General features: G+C 39.9%; 1 protein-coding gene across 3 annotated transcripts in view; it reads left to right on the top strand.

Moving 5' to 3' along the window:
- Positions 1–17,414, top strand: part of man2a2.L (mannosidase, alpha, class 2A, member 2 L homeolog) — a 51,301-nt gene that overhangs the window by 23,772 nt on the left and 10,115 nt on the right. For all 3 annotated transcript variants that reach the window (XM_018250924.2, XM_041585064.1, NM_001092096.1), the window contains 16 exon segments: positions 239–393; positions 1,074–1,331; positions 1,848–1,992; positions 2,416–2,587; positions 3,397–3,524; positions 5,083–5,256; positions 7,044–7,230; positions 7,459–7,636; positions 8,623–8,825; positions 9,672–9,854; positions 10,081–10,195; positions 11,246–11,313; positions 11,629–11,794; positions 14,587–14,823; positions 15,178–15,300; positions 16,300–16,414. In XM_018250924.2, the coding sequence (XP_018106413.1) occupies positions 262–393; positions 1,074–1,331; positions 1,848–1,992; positions 2,416–2,587; positions 3,397–3,524; positions 5,083–5,256; positions 7,044–7,230; positions 7,459–7,636; positions 8,623–8,825; positions 9,672–9,854; positions 10,081–10,195; positions 11,246–11,313; positions 11,629–11,794; positions 14,587–14,823; positions 15,178–15,300; positions 16,300–16,414 (2,584 nt within the window). In that variant the 5' untranslated portion in view covers positions 239–261.

The following is a 17,414-nucleotide window of genomic DNA, read 5'->3' on the forward strand; positions in this document are numbered from 1 at the left end:
TGTGCCCTTAGTATTGCAAATAAAAATAAAGGCACTAACTGTACGCTTACCCCAGAAAACCAAAAGGGATATTTACAACTGCAAGTGTGTGAAGTGCAATTTGGAATGCAAATGCATCCCAACAGCCCGTGGTATACATATATAATATAATATAATATAATGCACAGTAGCTGCTTTTGATACGTGTTTTATAGAGAATGGTTATTTCGCCTTAAATTGTTTGATCCTACTGTTTCAGGTCGGCTCCTTCGGCTCCCAGGGATGAAACTGAAGAAGCAGGTGACTGTTTGTGGAGCAGCCATCTTTTGTGTGGCTGTCTTCTCCTTGTATCTCATGCTGGACAAAGTGCAACACGACCCACCCAGGAGACAGAACGGTGGCAACTTTCCCAGGGTAGGAGAGAAAGATTTAAGTGTAATTCTTCCAAAGTAGAACAGTGCTCAAAGAATATAAATAGAACAATGTACCTTTGTAGGCTGAAATGTGCATGAATATTATTGTAACCGTATTATCTATTTAGATATAAAACATTACACTTCCCCCCTCCATGTGCCACTGAAGTATAAATGAGCTGCGCACCACATGGATTTTAGAGACCGATTTTAATATTTAATGTTTTATTTGGGTTTCTGAATAATGAATCCTGCACAAAAATGCATTAGCATTCTTGTCCTTTTTCCTGGTGCATCACTGACCTGTGATATAAAGCCATAAAATATTTACATTGGAGTCCTGTCAACTGGAAACTTGAATTTGGTGACTGTAGGAATTTTTAGGCCTCAGAGAATTTGCTTAAGATTGCTTGCAGAGATTTCATTTAGGCATGTGGGTTTGTCCATTTGAGCCCATGGGGAAGGGCCCTGCAAGCCTTGTGTGTTGGTGAGCGTAATATAATGGATTTCTTGATGTAAATTTACTTTACATGATAAATGTTATATGCCTTTCCCATGAGTCCTCTAACAGTGGAGAACAAAATATAATGTAAAATACATTAATATACTGTGGCCGGAGCCTGCAGGTATATGTAGTGTGAGTAACAGTAACACAGTGTTATGCTTTGTATTCTCTCCCAGAGCCAGATATCTGTCCTACAGAATCGTATAGAGCAGCTTGAGCAGCTCCTAGAGGAGAACCACGAGATCATCAGCCACATCAAGGACTCTGTTCTAGAACTGACCGCCAATGCTGACGGTCAGCCCATTCTGCTTCCATACCACACTCCTAATGGAACTTGGGTTATGCCACCTGACCCCAGACCCAGCTTCTACTCTGTCTCTCCTCAGGATTGCCAGTTTTCTGTGGCAAATAAGAGGCAAAAGACAGATTTGCAGGTAAGTGGTGCTGTACATTTTTTGGAAGAATATCAAGTTAGTGAAAAAAAGAAAGTTTTGAGATGTTGCTCAGCTTAGAGCTGACAAGAAAAATTGCACATGACCTCACAAGACTTTTTTTTTTATACCAACTTAATTTTCTACCGCCAGTAGCTATTCAACTGAATGTTCGTTTCAGTTGGAAATTTAGTGGAAGAAAGAATGTCTTGTGATGTTGCTCTACTAAGAAAATGAAGATGTAGTGAGCAGAGAAATGTCATGTGACATTTCTCTTTTCGGTTCTAAGTTGAGCCACATCACAATGCTTTCTTTTTATTTACAAAAAGTGGTGCTGTTGTTTTGTTTTTAATATATTAGCAGTGTAGAAGTACTAATATCTTGAAAACTAGAAAAAGTAAATTTCAAAAGTGCTCAGAAGAGCTCTCTGTGCAGTTTCACATTATTTTCTTTCAAGGGTTTACATTTCCTTTCGTACAACTTATTCTGTGCTCCGAATGCATTTACTTTGTCTTGCAGATGATTGATGTTTACGCACAGTTGCCTTTTGATAATGTTGATGGAGGTGTTTGGAAACAAGGCTTTGATATTACCTATGACCCTAAGGAGTGGGACAATGAACCGCTGCAGGTGTTTGTGGTTCCACATTCACACAATGACCCTGGTGAGAAAGAAATATAACACTGCACCTGTATTTATATTGCAGTAGACTTTGCAGAAGTAAAATTGCAGTAATTCAAAATATCATGCACAGGGTCAGTATGCTCAGAGGTATAAAGGAATTCTACCATAATGCAATTTATGAGCTGCAGTTTGCATTTCTGTGTCTGAGATGTAAGGGACTGGTAATAAAAAGGGCTTTATGAGAGTGCTTCCAACCTGCAGCTCCTATTACCCTGCTGAGAACAGACAATTATGTAATGTATGCAGTATTCTCCCCAGAAAAAAGGGGTGGGTGGGGAAAAATTATGTTGAAATGTTTTATAGCTTTACAGATTACCTCCCCCCCCTTAATATGTGACAAACCTTATATTAAGTTTATAGGTGCACAAATTGTTTAATATTTTTTGGTCCCATTTTGTACCAGGATGGATCAAAACCTTTGATAAGTATTACTATGACCAGACGCAGCATATCTTGAATAACATGCTAGTGAAGTTGCACGAGGATCCGCGGCGAAAGTTTATTTGGTCTGAAATCTCCTTCTTCTCAAAGTGGTGGGACAACATCAATTCCCAAAAGCGAGCTGCAGTGCGCAGGTATCTGTCTGAAATCCCTGTTTTCTGCTCTGCAGTTTAAAAGAGAGGCCATGGGCAGACCTGCAGCTCACTGAACTGGGCTCATATTGAGCCTGGGGATCGCTCCGTTTAATACAGTAAATGATTTGTGGCTGGCAACTCAGCATAACACTCTTGTGTATTTTGTTTCAATGTCTGATCAAATAGATTTTTTGTTAAAATGTTATATTGTAATCTATTTTTTTAAACTATGGATTTCCATAACTGGATGTTGTACTTGGACCATAGATGCACTGCTTTTATAGTTTTGAGTTCCCTCTATTTATGCACATATTTAACATGTATTCGTTGTCTGAACCAATTATTTGCAAATATGGTTGGAACTTTGTAGTGCCTTCCCTCCTTACACACTTTTTAGCACTATTAATTAAGTTGTGTAATCTTATACCTTCTACCCCTTTTCCTCCTATTTTCTTTCTCTAAAGTCAGTAGGAGTCATTTACAAGTTAAAGAGCAATCGTTCAAAATTGCACAGTTGGAATACTTGCCTCTGGAACAGTCCTTTGTGCAGGTTGTGCTACATATCTTGATGCCTGGTACTTACTGTTACTGTTCTTCTGAATGATGTGCGAGGTAGAGGACGTTCTAGGGGGTGTCTGCCAGCACAGGCTATAACTGTCAAGCAAACTAACTGTGTAATCTATTAAAATGTTTTGGTTTTTTTTTCGAAATTGAGCAGAATATATTCTATAATTTTTATGAAGGTGGATCTTCTTGTGATTGAATTTTTAAGAAGAGCCCTTCCTTTTTTCTTTGTCTGCTGCCTGTAGGTTAGTTGCTAGCGGCCAGCTGGAGATGACGACAGGAGGCTGGGTGATGCCAGATGAAGCCAACACTCACTACTTTGCCATGATCGATCAGATGATAGAGGGTCATCAGTGGCTGAAGAAAAACATTGGTAGGGAACCCTGTATCTGGGAGTGCATACTTATGTTTACAATCATAACATATGTAGCTAATAAACTTAATAACTGCATACCCAAGACCATTTGCCTGGTTTACAGTGCACTGGATAGGAAGCATAATGAGAATTTATTTTCTCTAATCGCTCAACTATCCACGCAGGACAACTGGGGTTAAGTTGTTCCTCACTGGAGGCAGGACAAACTAGCATAATAAAGATTTATTTCCCTGTTATATCACCAACATTAAACACAATTAAATCTTGTATTCCTTCTTCACTATCTTTTTTTGGCTATGCAACCTTGTCTGTTCGTGTGTGGGTAGATATAGTTGCACACCTGATCATCTTCTATACAAGAAGTGTGCTTTAGGGATTAATTCCGGGAGCGATGAAACAAACTATGAACAGTGTAGATTCAGCATTTAAGTAGCGTTTATAGGTTTCTGTTAAGGCATTCTTTAAATACTGAACTTAAGGGAGATTGGTCATCCCGTGATTAATTTCTCTCAAATGCTTTCTCAGCGTCTAGCGTGCACATCGCCTCTGGGGAAACATACAAGACACAGCTTCTTTCCAAAGTAGCCCGAAGTTTCACCATGCGGAAGCTTCGAGCAACTTTGAACTGTGTATGATTCCCCAACAGCGATTCGCATTCCTTGTGTCATCAGATATGCTCTGAATGTAATTTTTTTTTCTTTTTAAATTGTTTATATGGAGTGTTTTGTATTATTAAAGCTTTGTTATTACATAGTATCATAGTAAGTTTGGTTCAAAAAAGACACACGTCCATCAAGTTCAACCATTAAACTTTTTTTTTTAACCTGTCTAACTGCCAGTTGATCCAGAGGAAGGCAAAAAAACCCCACCTGAAGCCTCTCCAATTTGCCTCAGAGGGGGAAAAAAATCCTGGCAATCGGACTAGTCGGACCTGGATCAACTTGTACTATGAGCTATCTCCCATAACCCTGTATTCCCTCACTTGCTAAAAAGTCATCCAACCCCTTCTAAAGGTGGCCATACACGGATAGATCCGCTCGTTTGGCGATGTCGCCAAACGAGCGGATCTCCCTCCGATATGCCCACCTTGAGGTGGGCAATATCGGGCTGATCCGATCGTGGGCCCTAGGGCCCAACGATCGGATCCTAGCGTTCGCCAAACGGGCGGTCGGATCGCGGGACCGCATCAACGAACAGATGCGGCCGCGATCCGACGGGATTTTTAACCCCATCCGATCGAGATCTGGCCGACTTTCGGCCAGATCTCGATCGGGGAAGCCCGTCGGGGGCCCCCATACACGGGCCAATAAGCTGCCGACTTGGTCTGTCGGCAGCTTTTATCGGCCCGTGTATGGCCACCTTAATGTATCAGCCTGTACAACTGATTCAGGGAGAGAATTCCGCATCTTCACAGCTCTCACTGTAAAAAACCCCTTCCGAATTTTTAGGCGGAAACTCTTTATTATTAACATGTATTTTTAGAGTGCCAACATATTGCACAGTGCTGATATTTTTGTTTAATATGCTGAATTAAGACATCATTTACTCTCTTCAGATGTCACCCCAAGATCAGGGTGGGCAGTGGACCCGTTTGGTCACAGCTCTACAATGCCGTATATCCTGAGGCTCTCCAACCTAACCAGCATGCTGATCCAGAGGGTACACTATTCTATCAAGAAGCACTTTGCAGCTACACAGAGCCTGGAGTTCATGTGGAGACAGACATGGGGTATGACGATTCCTTGATTGTTCTTGGCTCATGTCCTGAATATTTTGCTAAGGGGTGAACTGCTATATATAGCCTCTGCGCTGTCAATCATCATGTCAGCTCAAGCTTGTTAGCAGCCCTCCTTATTAAATGCAAATCAGCAACTAAAATAGCTACCACTGATTTATTTTAATATGAATATTCTGGAAATGGCCTTCTGCACAGACATGTCATTATTTATAAAGCATCAAGACAGATGCAAGAGGTAAAGAGGACCCTTCCCATAAGCACAGGATATGAAACACAAGGTGGTCAAGATTGGGTGTAAAGAAATAGCTAATAGATGTGACTTTGAGTATTGTGCTTTAGCAAGTGGCAGAGACTTAAAGTGTATCATGAAGGAATGGAAAGAGAAATAGCAGTAAGCTAAAGAAATTCATTTTAGGAGATCATTTAAAGAGAATTCCAGAAAAGGGGAACAGCTTGAGCCAAGTCTTAATAGCATGTATGCTAACTAAGAGATGTTGAGGAGTAGTTCACAGGAGAGCATAATGAACAGTTTGGTGAGTCCTTGGAGAAAGAAAAAGTGAGTACAATTTTAACAATTCTTAATTTAAATTTTCATACTTTGATGATATTTGTACTCCACAGTGTCCCGTCATTTATCTGAACGTTTACTGGATATGCTCCATTCATATTCTCTTAGTATGCAGTCCTGTATGAGGAAATGTGTGTTCAGAACATTCATATAGTTTTCTGTGGCTGAATTATTTTGAACAGACGGCCATAGAACAACATAGAGACCATGTAAAAGTTGTTGTTGTCTTTCCAATATTAGGCAAAATCTATATGAAAGGTGTGCTGGTTCTTAAAGGAACAGTAACCGCAAAAAATCTAATTGTTTTAAAGTAAATCAGATATAATGTACTGTTGCCCTGCACTGGTAAAAGTTATGTGTTTGCTTTAGAAAGACTGGAGGGGGCAGATTGAGTGTAGGATTAGAAACAAGGTTGGGCTGGAAATGGGTTCAGGCAAAAGTTTTAAAGGAACAGTAACACCATTGAATGAACGTGTTTTAAAGTAATTAAAATATAACAGTGTTGCCCTGCACTGGTAAAACTGGCATGTTTGCGTCAGAAAGACTACTATAGTTTATATAAACAAGCTGCTGTGTGGCCAATAGGGCAGCCATTCAACCTGAAAAGGAACAGGTTACATAGCAGATAAGCTCTGTTATATAATGCAATGGTATTCTGCAGACTGCATCTGTTCTCTGCTGTGTATCCTGTACTTGAATGGCTGCCCCCATGGCTACACAGCAGCCTATTTATATAACCTATAGTAGTCTTTCTGAAGCAAACATGCCAGTTTTACCAGTGCAGGGAAACACTAGCTTATATTTTAATTACTTTAAAACATGTTCATTCAATGGTGCACTGTTCCTTTAAAACTTTTGCCTGAACTCAATTCCAGCCTGGCCTGTTGCAGCACCTTGTTTCTAATCCTACACTCAATCTGCCCCCTCCAGTCATGTCAGAGAATTGCATGTGTATTACCAGAGTTGTTGGGAAAGGGACTGTGACAAAGTCACTGACGGGGCTGTAGGGTAAAGCCCCATAAAGAGTTAAGCATCTGACCCTTTACAGTATTAATTTGTTGGCCTAAATCTGCCTGATACATGGGTTTAATGCCAGCAAATGCAACCACTAATCTTCACTAATGAGTCATTTTGTTGTGTGTATGCTTGCATGCATATTGGTACTGCAGGCTGGTACTCAAGAATAACAACCCTTTGATATATTTTACAGACCCAGATTCCAGCACTGATATCTTCTGTCACATGATGCCCTTCTACAGTTATGATGTTCCACACACATGTGGCCCTGACCCAAAGATTTGCTGTCAGTTTGACTTTAGGCGCCTTCCAGGTGGGAGAATAAATTGTCCATGGAAAGTGCCACCAAGAGCAATCACAGACTCCAACTTGGCTGAAAGGTTAGTAAAGAAAAAGATTTGGAGCTAGTCAATCTGACTATTGTACTAAAGCTGAACAATATAACAGGAAAGCAGAGTCTGCATCTAAATTTCAGATTACTATCTGAATCGAACAAGGAAACGGCACAGAGTCAGACACTGTTGGCAGATTTTCCAGGTTCCCAGACTTGGAATCAGACACTTTTACTTGCTCTTCACAATGTTCCATTTTTTTCCTTGCGTTGATAGGGCCATTATTCTCCTGGATCAGTACAAGAAGAAATCAAAGCTGTATCGCAGTAAAGTGGTGCTGGTGCCACTGGGAGATGATTTCCGCTATGATAAAATCCAGGAGTGGGACGCTCAGTTCCTCAACTATCAGAAGCTGTTTGACTACATGAACTCGCATCCAGAACTCCATGTTCAGGTGAGCGATAAGCATATGAAAATATTCGCAGCATGTTTCAAACAGTTAGAAAACAAATGTTCTTTAGCCCTCTATTTTGCACTATTTTGTACAGATATAATGAATGTATAGTGTTGTAACTAGGAGGAGCACACCCAATATGTGTATCAGCTTGCCTGGGTGCAGGTTAAGCAAAATTTACAAGATCACAGCACCACACTCCACAGGACTTGCCAAAAGTGATTTATTTTATAGATCTAATTAGCAACTGCACAGTTTTACAGGAGCAGGATAAAAGTCCCCATAGATGCAAAGATTTCACTTGCCGAACGACCGATTTTAGCCAAGTCCAACCAATCCTTTTAAATTATCGTGCGGTTAGTGGGATTCGAACATCTTACGATTTTTCGGCCGACATCTGTCCGGAAATTGATCGGCCAGGTTAAAAAATCTTTGTCGGTCCCAGGGCAATCGATCTATGTTTGCAGGGCCAAGCAGGCAGCTCCCCTTTGTTTTCCTGGCAAATTGGTCTTTTTAGTTGATGCTACAGGGTTCCCACAGCGGCCCTCCTCAATTGATGCAGAAAAGTCGCAGCTAAGGAATGGGTCATTTTGAAGGTGATTGTCAGAAATTAAAAAGCCAAAACACCAAAAATTTAATATCCGTCCAATTGCATTTCTGCAAATTGCACCCAACTGATTGCACTTTGCACACTGCACTTGTAAATGAGCCCTGTAGTGTTTTACTCTATAGTTTTAATTATTAAAGTGGCAGGACTCTTAAGTGATTTCTTCCCTTCTGGCTGTCCTCACCGTAGAAAAATGCTGGCACACGGGTGGAGGGTTCAGGGTGTAATGCTGCATATGCAGAGCAGTTTCTCATTGGAGGAACCACTGGTATATTTAGCTAATCCCCTGAACCACTGACACTGCAGGCCTCCTCTTTTACATGCCATGAAACAGATTTCAAGAACATGCTGATATGTAGAAGTGTGATTCTATTCCCAGGCTCAATTTGGAACACTATCTGATTACTTTGATGCCCTGTACAAGAGGATGGGAGTCTCGCCTGGAATGAAACCTCCTGATTTTCCTGTGGTCAGTGGAGATTTTTTCTCTTATGCTGATCGTGAAGATCACTACTGGACCGGATATTATACATCCAGACCCTTTTATAAGAGCATGGACAGAGTGCTTGAGTCCCACCTTAGGTAACCGCATAAAGGCTAAGTACAAAAGTAAAATAGCAGAAATTCAAAACTGTAAAAAGCATAAATGCAAAAGCAACACACAGATGCCTATTAGTCTAGACTTCTCTGTAGTGTCACAATGTATAAAACATGGAAGTCTTGAGGTGGGCAATTTTGGGGGTGATCCGATCATTGGTCTGACGACCACAATTGGCACAATGCAGCAGTTGTGCAGATCTGAGCGTTGATGTGGTCCTCGATCGAATGAGAAACTTAAACCTGTCCGATCAACATCTTGCCGATTTTCAGCCAGATATCGGTCTGTCAGAAGCTTTTTTCTGCCCATGTATGGCTACATTAAGACAGGTTGGGTAATAGTTTGTATCAGGGTTTTCCTGTAGAATCTGGTATGTATGTGTTAAAAAACATTCACATAGTGTTTATGCACCCTTTCTACATGAGCCCACTTGAATGACCTCATTCCAAAACGGATATTATATTTTGCATTTAAGCCCCACTGGACACTAGGACTAGGCCCTTGCTAGACCCATATTCCTCTGCTTGGGTCCCAGAGGCTTTACAATAACTCCCATAATCCACCAACATATTATTAAGGTGTAAGGATATTGGGAGTCTTTAGCCAGGCAGTATTCAAGAACCCAGTGTAACCATGTGCCCATTTGCCTGTTTGTTTTAGGAGTGCTAGTCTGGATGCCTCTCCCTGCCAATCCCAGGCAGCCTTTATTCCAGTCTTTTATGTTTGTATCTGACTTGCTTAGCTCCAGGTGATGATTTGTCATTTGTACGTGTCAGTTGTAAGTAAAGAGCAACAGTGATTTATTTCATGTTCTGTTGTTCTCCCTTCAGAGGAGCAGAGATTTTGTACAGCTTGGCCATTAATCATGCCAGAAAAGCCGGAATGGAAAGCAAATACCCACTCTCTGATTATGCTTTGCTAACTGATGCCAGGCGCAACCTTGGGTTGTTTCAGCATCATGATGCCATCACGGGCACAGCAAAGGAAGCTGTTGTCATTGACTACGGTGTACGGTAAGCACCATACCACATAGCTGCCCTGACACACACACAATTATACTACCAAACACATACCAGTAGGACTGGGAACACACAATCTGCATATCATGCCATCGGTTTTCTTTTGTCTTTTCTGACTAGTAATTAATCGGCTTCTACAACTTGTGCTAACCTTAGCCTCTTTTTCCCTCTGTGCATGTGCAAATCTGGGCATGTTCCTTTCTCTCTCTATCCTACTCAGGTTACTCCATTCGTTGATGAACTTGAAACGCATAATAATTAATGCAGCACACTACCTCGTTGTGGCAGACAAGGAGAAGTATCACTATGATCATTCTGTGCCATTCTTCAGCACGGTAATTTCCTATAGCCATGCAGCGATGCCACTGTTATGTACATGTAACTCTGTGTGCCAGCAAGATCCCAGTTGCTTAAGAAGTGAGTTCAGTTCAGTGTGCATTAGCAGGGCCAGTATTAGGTTAGGTCAGAGTAACAAGTTGCCCAGGAATTCAGGCACCAGTGGGGTTCCTTGTGGGAAAAAAAGTATTAAGAATATTTTTATTATTTAATTTGTAAATCAAGGGGATATGCAGCCTGCAGACCCCTTGCTGTTGTCAAACTGTAACTACCAGCATCCTCTTATGGAGAAAGTGCTTGATGGGGATGAGTTGAATACAATGATGCATTTAAAGGATGTGCATATGGACACCCATGTTCTCCCAATGCTGCCCCTTACACAACAGCATATTGTGCCCAAAAATTAGTTATTCCCAATCCTGGAACACAATTTGGCACCTCCAACGTTGGGTACTAAGATTTGCATTTGATTATGGGAAACAATCACACAGGATTCATAGTTCTTGGTATGCAAAAATCATGTTTAACTTGCACCAATTTTTTTGCATTTTGCCCAGCATGATAAACGAGCCCTTGTATGTCTCTCTGCCCTACCCTAATCTGTCGAGACCCCCTCCAAATCCCCAAAGCCAGAAAATGGTACAATTATGTAATAAATAGTATTATTTTATGTAATTACTTAAGAATAATGTAAATTGCTGCATAACTACTTGGTGCTGTATGAATAAATCATAATTTTAATATTAATGATAGTGGAATTTCAAAACTATGGCTTTGACTGCCAGGAATACTGGGAATGGCATTTTGGTCACCCAAGTCTTGTCATATTTGCCCTTACCACACTTGGGATCCAGTTTTCCTGTATATCCAGGATAATTTTCTCTTTAGCCCAGCACAGAATAGACTTATAACGTTTGTCAATTTTACACATATTAGTGATGTTTAGGAGAAGCGTAAGACAAGATGTTCCCCTAGAGAGGACACTGTATTAAGCCAGAATAATATGCACATGTTGGCTTGCTCACTGACACATCCCATTGCACTCACAGGACGAGAGCCGTTTAACCCAGGAAAGTCTGCCAGAGAAAACCGTTATCAAGCTGAGTACATCTCCAAGGTAAGATTTCATTTGACATCTCATGATGATATTCTATAATGTGAAGCCAGAGTAGCTCAGCCAAGGATCTCCAACTAAACAATAATTCAACAGTGAGGATGGCTGCAGGAGAAATCTGGGAATTCCAATATAACCCCAAATGGAGCGTAAACCAATTGACTATCTATGGTGTAAAATTAGATGGAGGCCTTTTTCCATTAGCAAGTATTTCATCCGGCCATAAAGCGTGTAGATGAACATAAGTCATAGTCTTTATCTGATTCCCTTGTTTGCACCCTTCCTAAAGACTGCTCTGGTCTTTTTGCTTTGTTACAGGTACGTGTTGGTTTTTAACCCAGTGGAACAGAATCGCCTGTGTGTGGTCTCTCTGCTTGTGAACACTTATAATGTGAGAGTGCTTACAGAAGATGGCCAGCCTGTGGCAGCCCAACTCAGTCCTGTTTGGCAGTCTGTTACAGACATGAACCCCGATGTCTACCAGGTCAGTAATCTTTTTGATAAGCGAATGTAGTGCATAGCTTTTCTCTTCTCAAACTGAATGCTTCGTAAAGGCAAGCAGGCAAGCAATATTTTTTTTTCCAAAGGTTTAGGCTATACATTTTTTTTAAATTAATTTTTGTGACAAATGTCATGGTTTCATTGGAGGCAAAGGAAAAGCAGTGATTAAATATGTACTATAGCTTCTGTGCAGAATATCAGCCCTATATTGTACTATACATCAATAGGGAAATAACTGGGGTCTATTTTCCATTTATAAATAGGCTTAATAAAACTATTTAAATCACACCAGGTCTCTCCTGGCATCGTTCCTTCTGATATACAATCTTCTGATTTGTAAAAAGACTTGTAATGAAAGAAGCTAAATCATTCCTTTACTTTACTAAAGCAATAGGAACTGCTCCAGCACTCGCTTGGCACGCTGATAAAACCGAAACCCTTAATTAACCTATCATTTTACAAGGCGATTTATTTCTCACTTAATAACAAGTTTCTTACACCTGCAAACTGCAGTACTGACACACACACACACCCTGTATTTTAGAAAGGGGAATCCTGAATTATAATAATGATTTAATGAATAAAGGGTCCTCTTTCTGCAGTGTTGCAGAAAGGATTTTAAAAGTCGCTGAGCAGTTCTGTGGTTAGAGATCAGCCAAGAACCTTTATAGTAATGCATAACTCCAAGGTGACACGTAATATCCTACTCTATTCATTATACAAAATAAGAGTTAATAAAGGTGAGCTGTGGAGCTCGAGACAGAGCTAATTATTGGCGGAAGAGATGTGGGAAGAAATACAATCAGAGGAGAGCAGTGAATAGAAGTACATTTTAGAGGAGATGGGGTGGGAAAATTTAGAGAGATGTGCTTAAAGAAGAAGGAATGTTTCAGCAAACTTGGCCTTTTAAATTATTTCTTTTTAGCCGTTTAAATTGTTTCTTTTTATTCTTTAAATTATGTATTTGCACTTCTTAATGGTACTAATTAGTTTCCTTCACTAATTTTGAAAAAAATACATTAAACAGCTCAAGAATTTTAAGGGCAGTGGCACACCGAGCATTTTGGCACCCTCACGAATTCTAGCTTGCGAGTGGCAGCCAAGTATTGACAAATACTCTTTAATAGACAATAATTTTATATGCGCATTTTCGGGACCATTAGTGCAGTTAAGCATGGTCCAAAGTGTAGTAACAGACACCCTGCAATAAAACAAGGAATATTCGGAGAATATCAACAAAGTTTCTGCAGCCCATTTCTAGTAGTGGTGTGGTTGTCTGGAAGTGGAAAAATCATACTAGAAATAATGTTTATGCTGCTGACTTTCCTAGCAATGGACTGGGGCAATACAATTATAATGCCTGTATGTGTGACACATGTGAGAAGACTTTTTATTTTCACAAATAAACAGGACCATAAATAATAACTGCAGTATAATTGCTTTTCAATCTTCATAAATGTGTGTACATGTACAATCATATGAAAAAGTTTGGGAACCCCTCTTAATTCTTTGGAGTTTTGTTTATCATTAGCTGAGCTTTCAAAGTAGCAACTTCCTTTTAATATACAACATGCCTTATGTAAACAGTAGTAATTCAGCAGTGACAAAGTTTATTGGATTAACAGAAAATATGCAATATGCATCATAACAAAATTAGACCGGTGCATAAATGTGGGCAGCCCAACAGAGATATTACATCAATACTTAGTTGAGCCTCCTTTTGCAAATTAACAGCCTCTAGACACCTCCTATAGCCTTTAATGTCTGATTCTGGATGGCAGTATTTTTGACCATTCGTCCATACAAAATTTGATGCCTGCCGAGCATGGACAGTCTGCTTCAAATCATCCCATAGATTTTCCATGATATTCAAGTCGGGGGACTGTGACGGCCATTCCAGAATATTGTACTTCTCCCTCTGCAGAAATGCATTTGTAGATTTCGAAGTGTGTTTTGTCTTGTTGGAATATCCAACCCCTGCGTCATTTCAACTTTGTGATTGATGCTTAAACATTATCCTGAGGAATTTGTTGATATTGGGTTGAATTCATCCGACCCTCGACTTTAACAAGGGCCCCAGTCCCTGAACTAGCCACACTGCCCCACAGCATGATGGAACCTCCACCAAATTTGACTGTAGGTAGCAGGTGTTTTTCTTGGAATGCAGTGTTCTTCTTCCATCATGCAAAGCGCTTTTTGTTATGACCAAATAACTAAATTTTCGTCTCATCAGTCCAAAGCACTTTGTTCCAAAATGACTGTGGCTTGTCTAAATGAGCTTTTGCATAAAACAAGCGACTCTGTTTGTGGCGTGAGTGCAGAAAGGGCTTCTTTCTCTGCCCATGATGCCTTATGGGAGAATTAAATCTCTAATTTTTGGTATCTGGGCAGTGCTGTGTGTATGTCATGAGACAAGTAAATACCTTTCAGAAGGCTTGCATGTAATTGCTTACAAAGGGCTTTTTGGCTCCTTTCAGCCCTTCTCACCCTAACCAAGTTTGACTTCCTGGTGTAACAACTTGTTGGATTATTGCTGGGTTTCCCTACTTGAGAAGCCTGTTAGGATGCCATTAATTTTTGGACAAAAGTGAGTCTCTGCAGTTCCTCTTCCAGTGTCCAGTCCCAGCAGAGTATTTTACCATTTTTCTGCTCACTGACAAACATCTGAATATGAAATACCATTGATACACCCACTTTATTGAACATTTTTACATGACTGGCTTGTTGCTAGAACATTTGGCAACTAATGATTCTCAAATGCTGGTTTTATTCCAGGTATCCTTCACTGTCCGGTTACCATCACTTGGACTCAGTATCTTCCAGCTTTATGCTTCCATTGATACCCACACTACACTCAAGTCAAATGTTCGTGTGTATCTGCATGGGCGAGAACTTACAATAAAGAAACAGGATGCTTTCCCAGTGAAGGTGTTGGAGTCCAACACGGATGATTTTTATATTGAGAATCAGTACATGCAGGTCTGGTTCTCTGGCACTACAGGTTTGTTAAAGGTAAGTTAGAAACAGTTGTCCCAGGAGCAAGCTATACTGTGGACCGACAAGTAGATTCTACTTCTAACTTTGCTTCCTATTTGATATATGTACTACATATTAAAATTTATTTAGAAGCATTAAAAAAGTAATCATTACAAGAAAAACCAATTCCCATAAGTGTCACTGCAGTGTGTTGACCAAGTTGTGGCAGGAATATGAACTCCGCTTCCCATTCTGTCCTCCTTTACCTTTGTTTTGGACTCAAAAGAAACATAATCTTTTTAAACATATGATGGAGATTATTTGTTTTAAGGCTTCTCTGTAATGGTGCTTGGGCCATACTATAAAACATTTTGCTTATTTAATATACAGAGCATTAAAAGGGCTGGAGAAGAGCAGGAACAGAAAATCAACACGCAATTCCTCATCTATGGAACTCGAACATCAAAGGATAAAAGTGGGGCCTATCTTTTCCTACCTGATGGTGAAGGAAAGGTACAAATGAGTAAATATATTGGCTAATGGCTTACTAATAGTAGTGAGTATCACAGAATGCAGTGCCTTTGGTATATGTCTCGCTGGGGTGTCCGTTACTGAGGCTGAAAATCAATGTTGCACATTGCAGACAAACACTGGCATTAAACTCTGTAAGTTATTTTTTCAAAGTTCTGTATCCAGTTTTGTTTTCAAAGTTCTATACCCTTTTGTAAACAAGCCCTTTATTTAAAGGGATTGTTCATCTTCCCACACTATTTTTCAGTTCAGTTGGTTTCAGAAATAAAGGCGCTTTTTTTTTTTTTTTTTTTTAAACCATTTTTTATTTATGACTGTTTTTCTAATATCGAAGGTTAAAATTTATAATTTTTCACCTTCTTGTGTCTTTGGGAGTGGGGTCAGCAGCTCTGTAAACTGTTCTAAATTGGCACATTTCTTATCTTTGGCCCTGCTGAGCGGAATCCCTAAGTTTAATTATAGGCAACTGTTGGAATTTAAACAAGAGTTGTTAATATTCCACAGATGCTGCTGAGCAACTTACCAACTAATGTAGCAAATTGTAGCAGTTCAGAATCTGCTCCTGGATCACTGAGCTGCCAGAACAGAACACCAGAGACTGGTACATTAAACGGGAACTCTGGCTTCCAAACCAAAATTTGATAAAGGGGCCCACATAACCCAGAAACCCCTTATATAACCATCACAGTTACCGGTTTCTTTAAAAAAACATGAATAAATGCCATTTTCTATGCTGAAATCCAGCTGTTTAAAGGAATAGAAATAATGTGTTAATATGGCTCGCTGTTTCCTGTCTTTTCTGATTTCTGGCACTTTGGTTGTGACAATTTGTGTCCTGTGGAGTTTTGAGTATATTTTGCAAAAGCTGATAAAAGCTCGAGTGTAGAGGGCCAAGTGGGGGTCAAAACTATTTTAGTGAATACATGGCAGTCCTAGATACAGTATAAGGACATTGCATATACTCTTTGTTTCTAATTTCAGCCCTATACTCCTAAAGACCCTCCTGTGGTGAGAGTGACAGAAGGCCCATTCTTCTCTGAAGTGACTTGCCAATATCAGCATGTGCAGCAAGTTATGAGACTCTACAATTTACCAGGTAATCTGCTTACCCTTTTTGTCATTTTCCTGATAGTTCCTTTACTAGCAGATGAATTGGAGCTCACTCAAATAACTGATTCCAGTACAAACAAAATCTAACAAAATAACTGCCTTTTGCATAAATTCTGCATGTAGAGAGACCGGATTTCTGATTATTTTAATAGCGTGAGTTCTAATACATCTTCTAGGCAAAAAGAGCCCCCCTATAAGATTAATTTGTTCTAATGACACCCAACTCCTGACTGAAGACAGAATGAAGAGAAATAGATTCTGAGAAAGGGAAAGTAAACTTGATTTCATTAACAGTACATAATTGATTATGTTTAGAAAACTTATTTCAGTATGCTGAAGTTTCATTTTCGCGATAGTTCACCTTTAATGCCAAAAGATTGGAGTAGATCTTACAGAATCAGTCCACATAGTAGAAGCTGATATAATGTTGGGTTATATGGTATTCTGTGGAATATTACTGATACATGCACATGTAACACACTCACACACTCCTGTCACTCCCATAGCAAAATAAAAGCTACATACAGTAGATTTCCTCTATCCAGGACTCTACTCACAATGAAAGCCGTGATCATGTGATTGATATTTCTGTGTGCAGGCTAATAAAACAGTTGGGTGCCAGATGATGATTATACCAAATAATGTTTATTGGGAGACTTGTAAAACCTGTGGTGTTTCTGAGAGTATCAATAAAGAGGATTAAATATTTATACATGAACGGGAATCATTCAGGAGAATTGTGTCTTGCCCAAAAGCTGGCTGCTATAACTGCACTCTAATGTACTCTCACAAAACGCCTCTGCACAATCTTAATTGGGATCATTACGCCCTTCAACACTCCATGCAAGGACCTTCGTAGCGGAGAACATTTAATATTTATAGGCACTGGCACTGCTGCTGGATTAGTGCATTGCATAAGATTTACTTTGCCTGCCATATAGGAAATGCAAGTAGCCATGGTTGTAACACTTATGTCCTGTTTAAAG

The sequence above is a fragment of the Xenopus laevis genome, chromosome 3L (genome assembly GCF_017654675.1).
Source record: "Xenopus laevis strain J_2021 chromosome 3L, Xenopus_laevis_v10.1, whole genome shotgun sequence".
Lineage (NCBI taxonomy): Eukaryota > Metazoa > Chordata > Amphibia > Anura > Pipidae > Xenopus > Xenopus laevis.